The 20,597-nt window shown below is 37.5% G+C and overlaps 1 protein-coding gene across 3 annotated transcripts in view; it reads right to left on the bottom strand.

Moving 5' to 3' along the window:
- RBKS (ribokinase) overlaps positions 1 to 20,597 on the bottom strand; it is a 71,684-nt gene that overhangs the window by 35,560 nt on the left and 15,527 nt on the right. For 2 of the 3 annotated variants that reach the window (XM_032102785.1, XM_032102787.1), the window contains exons 2-5: positions 16,411 to 16,543; positions 11,069 to 11,132; positions 8,319 to 8,381; positions 1,029 to 1,193 (exon numbers count right to left, since the gene is read on the bottom strand). In XM_032102785.1, the coding sequence (XP_031958676.1) occupies positions 1,029 to 1,193; positions 8,319 to 8,381; positions 11,069 to 11,132; positions 16,411 to 16,543 (425 nt within the window). The remainder of the gene's footprint in view (positions 1 to 1,028; positions 1,194 to 8,318; positions 8,382 to 11,068; positions 11,133 to 16,410; positions 16,544 to 20,597) is intronic. The other variant, XM_032102786.1, reaches the window with a different exon arrangement.

Consider the following 20,597-nt stretch of genomic DNA (forward strand, 5'->3'; position numbering starts at 1 on the left):
AGGTGCACAACAGGTCATGGTGCAGAAGGTGAACTGGAGAGCCCACAATTCCAGCATGCTGTGGTCTACTGGAGGTAGCCCGGGTCCAGCTTCAAGAAACCAGTTAGCTCTGATCCCAGTTCCATCCCTGATCCGCTGCATGACTGACTATGCTATGAGCTGTCCCCTCCCAGTCTGATCTTCTGGATAGAAGGGAAGAAATTTTTTTAAATCTCATATAGATGCCTCTCTTGCATAATTATTTACTTAGTGTTCAAATACCGTGGTAATTGTGCTTGAGTAACTGAAAGCATTACAGGCACTTAAACAACAAAAACATTATGTTGGTAATGAAACCCCATCCTGTTCAAGCAAAATGTCAGCTTTCATCTACATATACACTACACTGAAGGAACAATGCCCTACATTTAAAAGTACCAAACAGTAACAATTTTCTAATAATTTCACAGACCATGACTGTCTCTATGCAATGGCATCATGCCCAGTCACACTCTACGAATTTTGGTTAGAAAGAAAAAGCTTCTTTTTTTTTTTATTTTAAGGATGTAAACTACTATATAAAAAACCACAGCCATACCTACTGCTATGCTGGGAGAACATGGGCCCTAAGTCTGATTCTGAGGTAATTTCATTCACTTTCCTGTGTGTGCAGCTTTACAGACCTGCATTCATTACTCCTGTTCTGCTCTGGAACCATAGCAGAGTCAGACCCAAAACTCCTGACCTACCAACATTATACTGTATTTAGTCACAACACAAAAATAGGAGGAAAGGCAGCACCAGACATATACAGGAAGATTATAAGGGTATGAGTTGATTTGCTATTCAAGGTTAACACTGCAAAATTTTTTAAGTGAATTCAGTTTTCATGAGCATAGCATGAATTTTTTGGCTATTGTTTCAATTCTAAATAAAACTAATACGACAGAAACCAGAATAGACTACAGGATCTTTATTTAGAAAGCATGATAAAGAGTATTTTTCATGTAGCACAAACGTAAGAGAGAGAATGGCTTTTGCTAAATTACCTCCACTGGCACGTGCCATTTTCAGAGCTTCAAGAGAAACAGCAGGGGTTATTTCTAGCTGGCAAACAACCACTTTGGCTTTACAGATGACATCAGAAGCCCTCTTCAGGTCTTCAAAATTTAAAAGCAGGTTAGCTCCTGGGACTATGACAATAACGTTCTGTCCTAAAGAGAAGATATCATGTTTTTTACTTCAACTTTGGCAATAAAGTATGTAAAACAATTCCTTACACTTTTTATAATACATTTCAGATGAGTATTTCAATTTACTTTCCAAAAAACCCCAATAAAATTGTATGCATTGCTGACATTTTCAAATACACAAATATTTCAAAGGATAATCAAAAAGATCAATGTGCTAATGAACTAACACTGCACAACAAATGCAATATATATTCCTTTGGGGAAAATCATGTATGGGCATTCCCCAGTCTTATTTTGGTGTTTTCTGTGAACTCTAAAGAAGCACTGTACTAGTCACAGTGGAGATGGTAGATACAAGCTGAGGGTGATATTTGCATCTTCCTGAAATATTCCAGTAGCATTTGGAACAGAAAAGCATCAATGTGATTACTGAATTCATATGCCAAAAATGGCATAAAAATTTTAATTTTCCCATCAGCTGGGAACAAAAAGTATTTCACAGCTAAGAAAATTATGCATGTTCTTTAGATTTCAGAGAAGCAGGCTTGCACCATTTACCTGAGACATTTCAAGTTAGGGCTCCTAAGCATCATGAAAACCAGAACCAGTTTGTCACCGAAGCCCAGAAAGGTGATGCCTGTGTCTAGGCAAAGTTTTATCAGAAGTGAGTAAACAGGGTGGGCAACAGCCTCTCCTGCCCTTAGAGCTGGCCAGGAGAATGGTCTAAGCAAAGCTGTGCGTGTGGAAGCTCGGCAGTGTCTCAAAGCACAACTAAGATCCTTTTTAGTCTTGTAGTTTGTTTTACAGTTAGGTGAGGTTCATTTACGTAGGTTCCAAATATTCTTTTGTTTTTCTTCAGACACACACATCACCTTCTTTTATTGCAGCTTCTTTCTTTTTTTAATCTCTGTTACAACACTTAGAGACCTTCAGGCATGGGTGCCTTCAAATTAAAATTTATTATTAATCACTCGGGTATTAACTTCAATAAGTCAGTTGTTCCTTGATTTACAGGCTCAGCCCGCCCCCGCTGAAGATTCCTTTAAGGACTGCCAATCATTAAAGGCTACCAATTCTGTAATGAACTGAATTACTCTGCAAATAAATATTTATGTTTTTAAATACATTATTTTTGTTGAATGTGACTTCAAAGTCCTTTGACTAAGAACGTGCAAATCTTCTCTCCCTAAATACATTCTGCAAAGAAAGCAGGACAATGGAAAGAATAATATAGTGATCTCAGAGGGAGGGACCGAAGCTTTCCAAAGCAATTCTGCTGTCAATGGTTTGGTACAGAACAGCTGCATATGAAAAGCAAAACCTCAGCACTTAAAGCCAACGCCCTGCTTTTCAACAGACAATGATGGGCATCTTGGATAAAAAACAAAAGAAAAGAAAACAAAAAACCTTCTGCAATAAGTAAATGTTCCCAAAGATATCTGAATCCTGTTGAGGAAATATTCAAAGGCAAACTGCACCCATTTTGCCAGGCATATATTTTGATAGCTTTAGGGTGCAGCAGTGCAAGCAGTAAAAGACAGGGAATCAGTGGAACAAGAATCTCTTTCATTTCTGCCTGGCCTCTGTGCTTCCTAGAATCTCAGATTCTATCCACATGCCTTGCTGCATTATCTTGCTGAACTATTTAGCTGTACTGACATGTATATTATTATTAGAATTTAGAGCTAATGGCCCAAGGCAGTAAGGAGGGCTGTTTGCTGAAACCCGTATGTGCAAATTCAAGGTAGACCATGCTACACTGGATCACAGTCTGAAGCTTTTCTTCATAACTACAAAAGGTCAGATACTTAAAGTCTGCTTTCAAACCTGCCAGGGAAATGCAGTACCTACTGTGGTGCAACAGTCCAGACGGACTAAACTCAAGCTGGAGGGAAACCCCCCCCCATTCTGTTCTTAGCTATATATACCACACTTACTGAATGACAGCAGTCACCACAAACTTGCACCAGGCATTCTGCATGAAGGCAGAATCTGGACCCATGCACGCACAATTAATACAAAATTTTTATTAACAGCAACCATTTTGTTGAAAGCAATTATTTCTTGCCAGGGAAATCAGATGGGAATTCAGCATCAGGGACAACAGAGTTAAAGACAGATGGCAAAGAGGGGTGAGATTCATCTTGTCCAACATGAACTAATTTTTTAAGTTTAAAAAAATCCTACACACTAGAAAAGTCTAAGAAAACTAATTTCTAAAAATTATTTTTCTATGTGCCTTCAACAAGGAGAAGAGACAAATATTTTCAGAGGTTTTTTAGTCTTACATATCTTAGGTATCTGTTTGAGGAGGAGATAAACTATTGTCCAGAAAAGTCTATGTACCTCTGTTAACCCTAAGGGAAGCCTTAAGCTGTAGACCTACCTTCTAAAACTACTCCAGTGAGGTAAAATATTATCCACACCAAGAATGAGAATAATACATTTACTGCATTACCGTTAATTCTAAAATCTCTTTTCTTAGACTAAAAATATCAGTTTTGATGGGTACATCTATATAACTTTGAGTTTTTGCAGACATCAGCTAGACTATTAAGGGCCACATTCACACTTGCTATAAGCTGTAACAGCTAAATGAAACCGATAAGCTTGCACAAGCTTACACCAGATGGGGATTGGGTCCAATCAGGATGAATGCTGCATACATAAAAACTGTCCTAAGCTGGGCTTCTAAAATGACTACTGCCAGTTCTTAGAAAGATGGATAACTCAAGCCAGACTGTTTTTTTACAAGGGTCATCTTACAGATGACACTAGATGGGAAGTGCCAGTGGAAAAATCAAATGTCAAACCAGTAAACACCACAGTGCAATAAATATCACTCTTTAAAACTGATGACAAGCCTAAAAACCACCAGTAGTGCTTAGAATTCATCAAAATATCAAATACATCAAACAAGGCAATTGTAACAATAGCTGCAGAGCTTGTGCATAATAATTCATACAGAAGAAAATTATATTTGTGATCAGAAAAGAATGTTACAAGAAAAACATGTGCTGCCAAATCACATAGTTCATAAATATGAAGGTGAGTTTTGGGTGTGTTATGGTATCATAATTTCTAGGCAACCACTTAATAGGAGTATTGAAGAGTCTTGCACACAAACAATCAAGTTAATGAAGAAAGTTAATATGTAGAAAGTCTCTAAAATTGAGGTGACATTTCTTCATAAACCTGAAGGTTCAAACCAAAGATTTTTCTCTATGGAAAGTATAATATAAACAAGCTGGCATATGTATTCTAAGTTTGCCGTGTTTACTTAGCCTTACCTAAATATATATTTTGAATGTTTTTTTACTACTTGTGCTTTGGTACTGAAGGTACACTCAAGTTACAAAATAATGTCTATTCACTGTTCATGAATGATTAATAACTTTATCATAAAGTCAGCACAATGCCTGTCTCAAGTGAGGGTTATCTTGCAGTGTTCTGTGTAGGTGTGCTCTAAGTCCTAACTTGAAATAATCAAGGGAATTTTAATCATGACTTGCCAATCTCTGTTGTGCCTCCACTGAATTTTTGCTATGAATATGAATATGAAAGCTGTCAGACTTGTTCAAACCTCTAGTCCAGTTAGGCCAACATAATGGCAGCATCAACAGTCAGTGCCAGATATGGACAAAGATGCAATAACCTTCAGAGGTAATCACGTAAAAAATTATTCACAAAGAGGGTTTTTTCCTCCCTACATGTGTGTAAAAGTACAACACACATCATCACTTTATGGAGCTCTTCCCATCCAATATCACATTGCTAGCAGAAGGTGTGCTAAGTGACAGAGCTAGTGGCAAGAAGGCAGACTGAAAGGGGAAACAAAACCTGGGGTTCAAAGTGGTGTGATGCACCTTGAAGAAAATGTGTTAAGAAAAGCAGCTGGATGTACCAGCTTTTATCCTTAAGAGAGAAAGTACAGATTTGAAGTGTACAGGGTCCTGGTATACTGAAGCTTGTGTTTAGTCAAATCAAAACTTTCTGAACAGGCAGTAGCATAAAAGAGAACAACTGAAAGGAACACAAGGTCCCAGAAATATTTCTGCACAGATTTCTGAGATCAGCCCAGAGGGAACCTTTGCAGCATCTCTGGGCTGCACATTTTTCAGTGCAGCTCTATAAACTTGTTAAACATCTCTCCACCATTTTGCATTAAAGCAGAGATTGAACCACTCTATCTTTTATTGAAACTATACTGCATTGTCCCAGAATATAATCAACTTCGAGAGTATCAAATGTGCCTGACAATTTTCAAATTTTTAGCACTTTGCCAATTACAATAGCGGGTGAGTTATACTTGTGCAATTCAGTAACCAGTCAAAAACTTCCTAGAAATTCTGCAGCACCAGTTAGACAGACAGAGGTAACATCAGGGAAGATTTACTTCAGAGCCTTGTCTGACTGTGATTGCTACAGCTTTCTTTTGCTCTGCCTTCACTCATACATCACAGTCTCATACACCCTCTACTTGCATATCTCCTACTTCTCCCTGTAATTTTTCTCAGCTGGTTTGAGTTGGTATTTTTCCCAAGTATCAGTGCTTGTAAAGAATTGGTAAGAAGGGTAGGTTAGGTGTGTAACAATACGGCAATGAAAACTTGTCAATTTAAAGAGATGATAGCTATGTTTTTTATTTGTCCCTCATGTTAACACAAAACACCATCACCAACCCTAACTTCAAATGCTTCCCTTTTAGGTATAATTTGAACTAGCAGAAATTAATTTACATCAGTCCACTGAGTGCTGTGGTGTTTCAGCTATGCCAGCACAGCCACTGCAGTAAAACATGCATGTGTAGACAAGCCCTTTGAAAACTGCTGTAAAGCCTGTTTAGGTCAAATCAGCCAGGTTTCTACAGAAAAAAATCAAAATGTCTCTTGCAACAGCAAAGCACATAAGTACTGCTATTTTACTGCAATTTACTCAATTCAGGCGCCAGATGGTTTTTGAGAGAAGTAACAACGAGAACCATTACCAATTCTGTGCATCTGTTTGCTTTAGAGCATAGTTCTGACCAGGTTTGCTCTTCTACTAGATTTTAAATCAAATTTGAGGCCAGTGCTAACTTAGCATACAATTTTTCAGGTATTCAGAGGCACAAACTACATGACATTATGCATTATTCATGCCACTGCGTGAATCACAAGACTGCCATATACCCTTCACACTGACACTAACACGTAAAATAGCCCATTGTGAACCCCGTGGCTCAGAACAATCCACTTCCCTTTCCTGGTGCTTATAAAGGTTTTACATCCACAAGATTGTTTTGTTCCTTATCCTTCAGAAAAATTCTTGATGGTAAAATTTTAACAGGTCATCCTCTGTTCATTCAAGTTCAGACTGTTTTTATCTTAGTTGGCCATGTGTATGAATTAGGAAATAATAAGACTGCTTCTTATTCAACTACTCTGGACAGCAAGCCTAGTGCAAAACATGTACAAAACAGTGAGGCCCAGGAGCACTACTGGATTCCCACAGTCCCTCCTGTTTACAATGGCCACAGTGACTGTAAGCAGCATAAGAAATAAGTGTCAAGAGTTGCTGTGTAATCTACCTGCTGATCCAAACCAAGTTAACAGGCAGGTATCCAGGTTATCCAATATATTAGAGTTACCTTACTTCTGAATTAGAGCTGTCATGCAAGGCTTGGATTAATCTTACTTAGGGAAAATTAAACTCACATCTCCAACTAATTTGCCTAATTTTCCTGAATATTCCTGTGTAGGCTTGCCTTTAGTCACAGTTCCTTCCCAGTTTTGCTGTATGAGTAAATAGTTATGTTTCCTTTCCCATTTTGAGCTGTAGCCCAATGTACAACCATCAGGTTACATAGAAGCTTGTTAAGTTGATGTGTCAGCTAAACTGTGGTAACTGTTCAAATGAAGCCTCTTAGCAACTCCAAAAGTGAACTAATCCAATCACATTTAATTCGTTGCATTTGCATAAACATTACCCATCCTGAGCTCTATATTTTGATCCAGACACACTTCTTTTAAGGGCTCTCAATAGCTTGAGGAAACAGCTTGAAAAGACATGGCACTTAGGTAGATGGTTTAGTGGTGGACTTGGCAGGGCTGGGTTAATGGCTGAACTCCGTGATCTTAAAAGGTCTTTTTCAACCTAAATGATTCTGTAGTAAAAGTGATTGGTAAGTTGTAGTGGAAAAGGAGAGCTTTAACCTTCTCACATACTGTGTGTTCAGGACAATATAAAACAAGTAGATCAGCTGGCTGATTAAATTATGCTTGAGGAAAAGATATAAAGTTTTCTGAGGATAGTTTAGCAGTCTTGAAAAAAAATATGAAAACAAGCCAAATCTTTATTTCTTCCCCTGCAAAATGAGAGCGAAGGCACAGTCTACGGAAAACTAACACGGAAAAAAAATATGCCATTTCACTGTGTACTCATCACTGCAGATGCAACTTGAAATCAAAATCTGTGGTAAAATTACAAGATCAACAGAAATATTTCTACTTATACTGAGGACAATTCCTTTTCCTGATTGAGGGCATAATGACTCAGTGTCATTATGTCCTGAGGAGGCAAACCCTTCCCTCACAGGACCAGAGGAAATGGCCTCAAGTTATACCTGGGAGACTTAGATTGGATATTAGGAAAAATTTCTTCACTAAAAGGGTTGTCAAGCACTGGAATAGGATGCACAGTCACCAACCCTAAAGGTATTGAAAAGACATGTAGTTGTGGCACTTAGGTAGATGGTTTAGTGGTGACTTGGCAGGGCTGGGTTAATGGCTGGACTCTGTGATCTTAAAAGGTCCTTTTCAACCTAAATGATTCTGTAGTAAAAGTGCTGGCTAAGCTGTAGTGGAAAAGGAGAGTTTTAACCTTCTAATACACTGTGTGTTCAGGAAATGCAAAACTAGTTAGATCAGCTGGTGATTGAATTATGGCTATCACACTGCTAATTTAAGCATCTGATTCTGCTGCTTTTAGGCACCTAATCCTACATTGCCTGCAGTAAACAGAACTGCAACTAAGTGTGAATAAAATAATGAAAAAATTGAAAAAGTAAAAAAAAAAAAAATCCACAATTAACAGTGACAATGCAAAGGTTTCTTTTATGGCTGTAAAGGCAGAACAAAGAGGACAATTCAGAGCAGAAATATGTACCTTCACTGTTGACAATTATTGAAGCAGTTCCCGTAGCAGCATCTATAGTTTGACCTACAAATGCTAAGAAAGGGAAAAGTTAGAGCATGCACTAGTTCAATACATTACTTTCAGCCAATAGTATGTGATGCTGTTTAATTGAATTAAATCTAAAATGAACCCATAACCTCCAGCAATTTAAAAATGCTAATTACTCTTTCATGTGCAACAATGCCAGAGAAGCTAACAACAACAAAAAGTGTTAATTTACACCCACAAAACAGAAATATGAGTCCAACATTCTTTAATTTGGCTACATCTCTGCTTTAGAGAAAGCATGTTATTTATACAGCCATCTCAGGCACTCTACTCCTACTTGGAAATATTTCTTTTATCCAATGAAACAATAGAATCAAGGCTAAAGAAAAACAAAAATACTAAAACAACCCAGCATCTCATTCTGTGTAGATTTGCATTTCAGCAGTAATATTAACAAGTGCTAGGAAGGCAGTGATGGGGTTCTGTGTTTCCTCTTTGGATTGTTATTCAGAGAAAGTAACATGATGCTGGCAGTACTGTCTGTTAGAAAGACTGTTCCACATTTACTACTATAAGAACCTGTTTTCAGATGACAGCAATTTGTCAAATACTAACCAATGGTGGGAAACTGGTAGTAGAAACCAGTAGCACTGTAGCAGAAAACTGACCAAGAAGCTGAGGGTTTCTTTTTTCTTCCCCAAGAACTCTCTTTGAGAAAAATCTACTATTCCATTTGAGACAAATTCTGGTAACCTTTTGTTTAAGGAGCTCTGGTGTTCTAACATTTTAGAACATGGACTTGATGCTGGGCAAAAGTGGGCTTTTTTCTCAAGATGTGCCTTTGTGGCCAGTTTAACAATCTGCTCCAATTTGAACAAGGATGAAAAAACACCTTACATCATGCTCATTTGGTTTTGCTAAAGTCTTGCAGAACTTCCCTTGCAATTACAGCTTCTTTTCACCATGAATTGTCTGCACACTGGAATTGAAAGCAGAGAATTTGTGCCTTCTGTACTCTCAATGCTCTTGCAGCATGAGCAGCAAGTTGCCTGGTTCAAATGTGTGAAAGGGAACAACAAATCAGTAAAGATCTAAATGGTCTGAGCAGCACTGGCAGCTGGTTGGCTGTGGAAGACAAGAAGACTGGGAAAGGGGAAAATTACAAAAAAGATTTGAATTGGAAAGAAAAGGGGTATGCTGATATGCTAGTAAACAGAAGAGCAACATAAAGAAGACATACAACAAGGACCCAAGATATGAGAGCTGGCAGAACTGGCATTATACCAGGGATTTTCATCCAGTACCCAGTATCCTTATGTACAACAACAAGGATATGCTGTAAAAGGATTAAATGAGAATGAAAAGCCCATGATAGAAATAAGACCATCTTGAGCAAAAAGCTGATTGAATTGCCCTTGCCTTCAGATCTTGAAATACAAGTTAGGATCCTGGATCAGCCTCACCAGCAATATATCTTATTTTTCTCCAGGGCTGATCAATGTAGGAGCTGACAATCAAACACCATTCTGAGATATTCTTAACTCAACCAGGAGAAATTGGTACCTTGGACCTAAACGTTCCAACCCTTCAACTGATCTACCTAGGTATCAATGAACTGCCATATGATAGAGTTTCTGAATTTTTTCCCCTACATTTTTCTTTTGCTGCTATAAAGACTATTTAAAAATTCATGTAAATATTGCAAGATCAATCATTTAAATCAGAAAACATTATGGTTCTTTGTGGCATATGCATTTTAATTAAGTGCTATGCATTATAATTGCTTTATTTACACAATCAAAGACACAAGGTAGGCATGCTTTGGAGGCATTCAGAACTGTACACTAACAGACACTGTTTTTATGGTTTCCTTGCTTGGTTTCTTGCCTAAGTTGAAAGATACACAATGAATAAACTTATATATACATTTGTGAAATATTTAGATGCTACACTGATAAGCATAATAAAAAAGCCCATAAAATACTGATAGTTTTTTCTTTAAGGCAGGATTTGAATAATGCAGTAGATTAAGCCCGTGGATGCACATTAAACAGAAGAGGAAAACAGAATATTGAATTGCCACCTAGTGATTACATTTGTCCATCCTTGTCCACCCCAAAGGAGACAAGAGTCATACAGACAAAAATGTAATCATGTAGTTAAGCAGCGCACAGTAGAGAGGGAATTGGTTTTACAAAGGTGCAAAGATAATAGAATATTGTGTATGTTTAATTTTCCCTTTTTCTGAAAGCCTTTTAACATTGATTTTTGTGTGTATGTGTGCTAACATCAGCTGCAGTCTCTGAAATGACTGCACGGGTCAGTTCACAAAGCAAAGGTGAAATGTACTGTGTTTACCATTGAAATTCCACTCCATCCCTCCTCTGACAACGTGAAGTTGAGAATGAATAATCAGACTGAATTTTTCAATTTCTCACCAGGCATTATCATCATTAATGCCAGACTAAACAATTGCATAACAGCAAGTTATCTTCAGGTGACTTGCACTGATGCAATCATCTGAGGTTTAGAGGTAATAACACTGCATTTTAATTTTAGGGGTACAGCTGATTTCAGAAGTCCCCAGATTCTCTCTCATATTCAGTAATTCTTGGCAGCTGTATCAAAATAGTTATTCACAGTTTTGAATGGTAAAATAAGGCCAAAAAAAAAAAAAATCCTCCACTACCAGTTTTTAAAGTTTAAAAATAAATTTTAAAATAAAATTTTACCTGTAGAAATACCATTCTTCTTCAGATTATCAACATAATCATTGCCAAAGGAATCCTTCCCAACCTATACAAAAGATAAAAGCAGGGTTTTCTTTACAGAAAGGTGAGAGGGTAGATAGACCATCTTTAGACAACCAATTGCTCTAATGTAATTTAAATACAACACTTTTAGTCGTGAAGCCCTTTGCCTTATTAATCAACAAATAATAAATTAAGAAATAATAGTACACATGTATTAATAGTATTAGCAAAGAATAAGAACAGTGTTCTGCAGTTTTCTCCTCCTCTGTTACAAACACCCATGTTTCTATATTCAAGTTTCATCCTCATACAATCCCTGTGCTCCTTTTACACTGAGACTTCTGGGGATTTTAAAATCTGGACATGTACTGAATTATTCAGCTTTGAATTGAAAGCATTGACATCAGTTCTGGTGTCTTTCTTAATTGCAGTTTGTATTCTGAATTTTCTACCTCGGTGGAAAAATATCAAACTGTGTCTATGGGATAGAAAGTGACAATAAACACTGCATTACCAATTTCTACAACTCCCAGTACTAAATGTACTGTTTAGAAATTCGATATTTTTTGTTTGCATTATCAAGCAACAGCAGATCAAGTCGCATTAGGGAGTCAAGCTATGGTCTATTGTTTTTCTAACAGCAAGTTAAAAAGCTTGTAATTTCAGTTCCATTAATCTTTTTAGCTGAAAACAATTCTGCTTGCTGTTTATTCAGACTAATATAAATTTCTTTTTGTTACATTACACAAGCTGAACAAAGGAGATGAGGTATATGGAAAAAAAAAATAGTTTAACTCACTTAATATCATGCTAGGATTTTCAATATATTTATAATGCCAACAAAGCTTTTGATTCATCACTTTTAGCCTGTTTTCAGCATGCATAGCATGTGCTCCCAATTCCAAGAGCGAGTTGTGTATCTGAGCAGTATCAAAGACTAACCCAATGCTACAGGAAGTATTTTTGCAAGAGGAAAAAAGAAACGTCTTTCAGATTAGAAGCCAAATCGAGATCCTGGTTATGGGTCTAGAGGAGCCCTAACCAATTATCCATCTTCTCATAAAACAGTATAACACAGCTAATGGTGTACTTGGCTACTAGAAGCACAAAGCAGCTGCCTCTACCAGCTGTTGTTAGAAATTTTTCTATTTATGAGCTCAGTCCTTCAGAAAGCATGGAGAAGGCCTGAGTACCAGCTAGTGATCACAAGAATTGAACACTATGATTCAGAATTCTAAAATTTAAAGTGTCACAGATGGATGATTCTTCTCCTCACATATTTGATTGCATAACCATGATTTGAAACTTCCATTTCCTACAACATCTATAAGGGCTTTTTCTAAAGCATTATTAAGGATGGTCCCAGTCTTTCAGCAGGAGGACAGCAATTAAGGCCAGAATAGTCTAACCAGATGGAACATTCCTCTAGTACATGGAAAAAAAACCCAAACAACCCAATATTTTCTTGGGTCACTGTGTTATTCATTGTTTGCATATTAGAGTATTTCTGTATTTCTGACTACTCCCAATTTGCCAGACAGGGCAGGTTGTCAGAAGCTGCATCTTCTGACTGCTTTAGGCTGGATAACTGCAGCCATCTGCAATTTAAACCTGAGTTGTGCTCACCTCTGCAGCCTAACAGCTGTGCTCTGGAATACATTCTGTCTGATGGTATCACCTTCTCCCTCCCTTGCTACTATGATTCTTCTACAATAAATATCACGATCTGCTCAGTTAATTCAGCAACAAACTATTTCATAACCCTCTTCCAAAAGCTCAACTGAAACTTCCTTCCTTCAGCTCTGGAGCTTCCTTCAGCTCTATGTGACTGACAGACAGGCATCCCTTGCTTTTCAACTGTCAAAAAAGCTGAGAGCAGCCATGGTACTTCTGCTCGCAGTAAGACATGTTCCCTCAGTGCTGGAGGGAAGCCCTCCAAGGGGTGTCCATGGAGGTCATTTTCCTCTGGAAACTTTTTTCCATGTTAGTTCATCAGCATCCAACCCAGTTAATCCTAGTGCATTTGAAGGACTTTTATCTTTCCATTCAGGCTTTACCCCCAAGGAAGATGAGTATTGGGCTTCAGACTCAGTTTAGATAAAAGGCATATTTACTGACCATGTCAAATTATATAACATTGTTTTTAATATTTTCTGTATTTGCACAGACTCTGCTAGATGGACTATTGGATAAACAGAAAAATAAATGTCTTAGTCTGCTGACCACAGAACACTGTTAAGTGCTGAAATAGCATTTCTTCTTTCTTGAGTTCTTAACAACAAAAGCCATTTGTACAAGCATTATTGTCACACAGTTTGCATATCAGAATAAGTGAAATTACATCAGTATTTTCCAGTCTGGGTTTTTCCTCCTTTTGATCATGTTTTCCACATGGAGCTAGGGAGCTGGTTGGCATCATAGCAGTTAGAATCAAACTCATCTGTACCTGAAAATTACTTAAAGCAAAAAGCAGGTACCTCTTTATCATTTTTGTTTATTTTATATGTTCTTTTTAATTTAGAGTGTTTACTCTTCTTTGTCATTAGGGAATTAAACAGGTGCTAAAGACAAGCATAAGACAGTAATACAAAACAGAAAAACCAATTGAAGATATCCATCATATTCTGGGCTGCATCTGAGATACAGCTATATTCATATAACAAAGTGAGAATTTAGCTTACAGCACTTTAACTTAAATTTGGATCATTTAAAAAGAAAAGACTATACAACATGGTAATACAACACTTCCTGTTTCTAGGTAAGAATCAAATGCAGCCATGGCTTAAATAGAATTTAGTATATGCAATACCAGCAATGTCCAGTGAAGATCATTCCAAATTGTTTGTCAGAAGTAAAGCAGGACCTTTTTCAGCACATACAATGTCTTTCAGACCAACATCCCTCCACCATCTTATTCTAATATGCCTAACAGATTTTTTTTTTTTTTGATTGGTCAAACAAAAAGAAAGAAAATATTTTGGGGAGTTTGGAATCTCTCTAGAACAATGTTAATTTTTCAGTACTGCAACAGTGTTCTTGTAGGAACCTGAGAAATTAATTTATTTGCTTAGATCCTTTAGTACCCTGAAAGGAATCCTCTACATTTCTCTGTAACTATTCCATCAATACATTGTTTCACATTATGGAGCAAATTGACTGCTACTGTGACACACGTCAATAACTCTGAGTAACAGTGGCTATTTGCAGAGACATCCAGGCAGGAAGCAGAACACTTTGCATTTCCACTACTCAAACTCAATTTTTAAACATTTTTTTACAATTTTTACATTAAATTCCACAGCACTCTGTGGCATCTCTAGTCACAACTGTTTGTCATTATAATACTCTCTCTCTCAAACCCTCACCAGTCACTGGCTCTTGTGTTTTAAAGCTCTGAGGTATGAAGAATTCCTTGTCACTTGATGTGAGATGTCTATCTCTAGTCTTGTTGAGGACATCCTCTGTCTAAATTACACTGCTACTAAGAGGATGCCACACTCCAATGGAATGTCCCTTTAGTATTAATAGTGATTCCATTTTCTGAACTTCAGATTGTAGAACCAATTGTTGCACCCATCCTGGATAAAAAACGTTGGGAAATATGACCAAAACAGAAGCATGTTACTGAGCACAGAGTCTGTGTGTGAGGGGCAATCCAGCTTAAAGAACCACCAAATACTTAAGATTACTTGTTGCGGTAAAAATAATTTAATCGTAGAAGCTCATTATTGCCAGATTCTTCTTAGTTTATTCAGTGAGAAATTTTATACTATATCTCATTAACCTATGCAGTTATAAGACTGTATATGAGACTTCCATGAGATGAGATAGTCTTTTGCAAGGTTATAAAGTGCAATTTTTAAAAACTAAATAATAACTCTCAAAACTAAAAAAAAAAAAGCTAACATTTTCTCCAACAAATACACAACAGAAAGAAAGAGAACAAGAGAATGAGAGAGAGAAAGAAAGACAGAAAGACAGAAAGACAGAACACTGGGTTTTATTGAAATAACAAAAATATGTTTTTGAAAAGTACTTAGAAAATATAGTAGCTACTAAATTTTATTATGAATGTGTATGTTTCCATTGCACTGAACAAAGCCTAGACCATTAAAAAAAATAACACAAAATTCACACTTGCAATGGAAAAAAATCTTTAACATTTAGCAGAAAATGTTAGAAGGGAATTCACTGCCAGTTCATCTTGTACTTGAATCTGATCATTCTTGAATGCAAAGATGATCAAATATACACAATATGACAGAAGCACAAACATTGCCAAAAAAACCCATAAACCCACACTGTGGAACAACTAGTGATAATAACCCACAGAAATGCTTTCAGGTGTAATTTAAATTTATAGCTAACATTGTTTAGTCTAAATATTGAATTGAAAAAACAGTGAGGAAGGCTTCTTTGAGATGTTTCCAGTACCTCTCAATAAATCCTTGACAGACAATGATCCAACAAATTTAGCATCCTCCCCAGCTATGGCAAAAAACAAAGTATGTCCAGTCAATTTGAAGTTTCATCTACAGTTAGCAGAGGATAGACAATAAGGCTACAGAGAGAAAAATTTGATCTTAACCGTAGTAATGATCACTCAAAACTTATAATGTTTAATGACAAAAATCAAAGAAAAAGATTTTAAGAATATAGCATCTGCCAAGTTGAATCAGCCCAATGGTCTGTGAGCAAGTCTTTAGAGCTACAGTATATCAGATGTTTCAGAAAAGTAGGCAAAAATATCCCATAGCACACAACGGTGCTAGAATTCAGATATGAACACCTTATCTTAATCTCAAGTAATGAGATAATGACTCAACCCTCAAAGCACTAAGTTTCACATTCCTTCTAAAATTTGTCACTGGCTTGTCAGTGTCTGATTTTTAATCATCTACAAAGTAAATTTCAGAGTGACCACAGCTTCTAGAACCTGAATACCATCAATGAAGTACTGATCGCTGTAACAGTGGGGAACGTAAAGAGTAGGGCCTAATCAAGATTTCTTAAATTTTGAACATCTCTAACTCTTCCCAATTCTCTTTTCCATGGTATATCAACCTAAGTTTTGCAATCCTTCTCTACATGCAATTTCTGTCAGATCTGTAGCCAACTAGTCTTTGGTTCTGGCAGTGTTCTTAAACAGCCTCCTCCATGCTTAAATTTATAGCTGAAATAAGAAAAACAAAAGAGAATTAGAGAAAGACTTTAAAAAGCTAAGAACATACCAAAAGCTTTCTGGTAAGTGACCGAAAGGTTTACTGGAATTTTTGTGAACATTCAGTTCAGCTGTAATCGAAGAGCAAGTCAGTGCTTACCTTGCAGATGAGAGAGGTCTTGGCTCCAAGTCGAGCAGACTGGACACACTGGTTGGCTCCTTTCCCACCAAAACCAACAAAAAACTTATGTCCAAGGATAGTTTCTCCAGCTTTTGGCAATCGCGTAGTAAGGCTATTCCAGTTTAAAGCAATATTCACATACATTAGCAACTGAAGATAACAAGCATCTTCAAAATAAGAGTTAAATTGTTATAATCCTGAATTGCTCAACAGTCAGCCAATAAGATTCAGAACTACTCAAAAGACCTTTTAGGGTTCTACTCCACATCCCACTAGTTTGAGTTTATTCCTTATATGCCACCCACTCAAGTTTCCTGTCCCCTTATGAGAGGGACTGCATTTCTTTTGTTCATGTTTCATGTTTCTACAGAAGAAGCACTTGATCCCTGACTGGGATTTCCCAGTGCTAACTCAACGCAGATAAATCATAAATCTATAGGTCTCACTGTTCATGTGATTTTTTTACTGTAACATTAGGCTCAAGTTCATTTAATTCCATTAAATCTAATTATACCTTCTTAAACTATCCTTAAGTAAGTGTTCACTCTGTTGGTGTTCACACCCCTCAGAATTGTAATCGTTACCAAAACCTGCCTCTCCTCTGCTGTCATGCAGGCACACTGTACATATTCAACATTTTTAAGTTTTTCTCTTACAAATCAAGCTTTACAACTTCTCAGCATTTTGTTTTTTCCTTGAATACAGTCCAATTACATTTACATCCTTCTGCGGATGGATGCCCAGAACCAGATGCACTAATACAAGCCGAATGCCATCAGGAGTATATTCTGGTTTCATTTCCATTTTGGAAAAAAACAAAACAAAACTGCAGTTTTGTTAACCCTACCAGATGCTTTGCTGTCTCCAATAAAAGTTGAAAGGAATAAAAGACACCGTTGCGACTGTATGGAAGAATTTCTCAGAATGCAAAGACTACTTGACTTCTGTCATTTCTATTAAAATACCTAACTCAAAGATGCATTTCCAAAACTCAGATAACCAAAATTTCTGCCTCCTCAAGCCATGCATTCCAGGTACAAGGCCTAAAAATGTAATTTTAAAATCTCTTATGCTACAAACAAGTTCACAACACGTGGGGAGGGAAGGCATTTTATGATGTACTAACAACCTGCTTAGTCAACAACAGTTACCTCAGACAGTTTCCAGAAGTCTGCAGGATAGAAAGGGGGCATGGGGAATGGGAGCCTGAAAGAATACAGAAGAATCCACCCTTACGATTAAGAGATTAACTTCAGCTCTGTTTGTCAACTTATAACATCATTTTACCAATAAATCTCACAGCAGCTTCAAAATTCAGAAACTGAGCTCTGGGTTCCTCAGGACAAGAGAGACATGGAGCCCCTGGAGCAGGTCCAGCTGAAGGCAACAGAGATGATTAAGGGACTGAACCATCTCTCTTATGAGGAAAGGCTGAGGGTGCTGGGCCTGTACAGCCTTGAGAAGATGCAACTGAGAGGGACCTCATCAATTTTTATCAGTATCTGAAGGAGGGTGCCAAAAGGATGAAGCCAGGCTCTGCTCAGTGGTGCTGAGCAATAGGACAGGAGGGAATGGGCAGAAACTGATGCAGAGGAAGTTCCACCAGAACACGAGGAAGAACCTCTACACTGTGCAGGTGACTGAGCCCAGAGAGTCTCCCCCACTGGAGATATTCAAGAACTGCCTGGAGACAATCCTGTGCCATGTGCTTTAGCATGACCCGGCTTGAGCAGGGAGCTTGGAATAGATGATCCACTGTGGTCCCTTCCAACTTCAACCATTCTGTGACTCTTTGAAAACTGCAAGCCTTCCAATTCAGAATAAAAGTTTAGATATTAGGAAGAAATTATTCACTGCGAGGGTGATGAGAAACTGGAACAGGTTGCCCAGGGAGGTTGCGGATACCCCAACCCTGGCAGTGTTCAAGGCCAGGTTGGATAAGGCCTAGAGCAGCCTGGTCTAATGGGAAGCATCCCTGCTTATGGCAGAAGAGGTTGCAGCTAGATGATCTTTAAAGCTCCCTTCAACCCTGAATGTTCTATGATTCTATGCTTCTGCATCAGGCAATCACTACAGATTGTTTTTTGAAAGGATATGAAGAGTATGTGTATATTACGTTTTGAGCTTATGCTGCACCTTCTGGGGCATATGGGTGTTTGCAGAATCTTACAGAACTAATGACAGAGCACAGCCTAATTTACTAAAAACTCTCAGGGAAAAGCAAACATTTTTTTCTCCCTCTAATTTTCAATTTCAGCATTCATCAGTCCAAAGGTTTAGGATCATTAGAAAGTCAAGAAAACTTAAAATGAAACTAGCAAAGTCAAACAAGTCCCAAACTCCCAGAAATTTAGATTTTGGCTTTGAAGGAGTTGCTACAGGTCTGTGCTTCATCAGTAGTTACAATTTCCAAAAAAATAGAGGTAGGGATGTAGACTCACTAAGGGAGACACAGCACCCCAGATTTTAATGTGAGGATAGTGTACACAGTTACCAGGCTTCTTTTGTGTGGGTGGCCACAGATAAACCCCAGGAGAGTCACACGTACAGCTCATAGCACTCATTTCCAGAGATGCAGAGCTGGGAACATTCTGTTGGCAAATGTTCAAACCGTTTTCAGTAAAAATACAAAAGCTTTTTAAAAACATACTTATTACCTTATATATATATGGAAAGGATTGCTAAGATCCTAATACAGCTAAGTTAAAGCTGTTTGCCCACAGCAGCATCCAGGAAATTGTTTCCAACGAGTAACTGTACGCTTTTAGGGAAAAAGGCGCAACAATAAAGAGAATCGAAAAATAGTAATAGATAAACAATGTTCCTTAATGGTAACATCTGTAATTTATCACCATTTTCACCAGTGGAAGCCAAAGTAGAGACAATTGTGGACCAGAGAATGAAGGCCACAAAACTCAGCTGAGGAAGCTCCTCTTCAGCCACTGCCAGGGTACTGCACATACACATCTAAAATTATGTGCCATTCAGTAAGGAAGGATGTTTCACCCAGCCTTGGTAATAAGTACAAATAGCAGCTCTTGAATAGTTCCTCTCATCCACACATCTCACTACACCTTAAAAAGCAGAACAACGTCATTATTCCTGTTTTGCGGGTATGGAATTTAGTCAAGGCATTCTGCCTTTTCATGCCTTGGGTCACAAGAAGCCAGTGGCAAAACCAAAAATAAAGATCAGCTTAATCTACCAGCTCACACTCTCTTCTCATTTAAATTCTGCAGCATGAAAATGGCATCAATTCTCAATTCATTTTTCTTCCTTAGGCTGGTTTTTTTAAAGATTATAGTTTGTTCTAAATAGAATTTGCTTCCACAAAAAGTTAATATATTTTTAAGCAAAGATTAACAATCTTTGTGATTCCAGCACACATCTCCTAGTAACACTGCTCAGAGTTCATATTCAAAAAGTAAGTTGAACCATAAATATTGTTTTAACAGTGGCCAGACTATGGCTTGATTTGTCTCTCTTTTATGTTGGCATCAACATGCAACTCCAGTGGAAGCATCATAATTTCACTAGTGAAAAAACAGGCTTGGTGAGATGAGAATTTCGGTCTCAGTGTTCCAAGCAGCATGGCATAACAACTGCCTGTGGGAATCAAACAGCTTGTGGAAGACAGGGAGATGACCTTTTTTTATTGTTTTGATGGAAAGGTACAAGGCAAAGGGCAAAGGATCAAGTTGAAAGAGGGATTTATAACTAGTCAAATTTTAAAATAGGCTAAAACAGACTAAGCAAGAACACGCAGCAAGTTCCTGTAGCTCCCTACAAACAAACCCTTCACCATATTTCATTTTAGGCATGATTGCCAATCATTCCAGAGCAATTCTCTGCTCCAGAAGCCTATTCTTATTTTCCATATGAAACAAATTCGGAGTACTGATCTATATATAAGCTTACAGTTTTAACTTTCACTGAAACCAGTATTCATGAAACAGGTTTTTTTGCTAATATAATGGTATTCTCTCATCATTTAATTCTGCAACTATACTAACTTTTGATTCACATCAGACAATTTTAATGAGCATTTCAGGCTTCTGGTATGAGCAGGCAGTGATGAGTAATCTGTATGATTAAGAAACCCTATAAATTCTTGGCTTATTCATGGTGTCACAAAGAACACCCAAAATAGCCTAAAAGTGATGAAA

Source organism: Corvus moneduloides, chromosome 3, assembly GCF_009650955.1.
Source record: "Corvus moneduloides isolate bCorMon1 chromosome 3, bCorMon1.pri, whole genome shotgun sequence".
NCBI classification, from domain to species: Eukaryota; Metazoa; Chordata; class Aves; order Passeriformes; family Corvidae; genus Corvus; species Corvus moneduloides.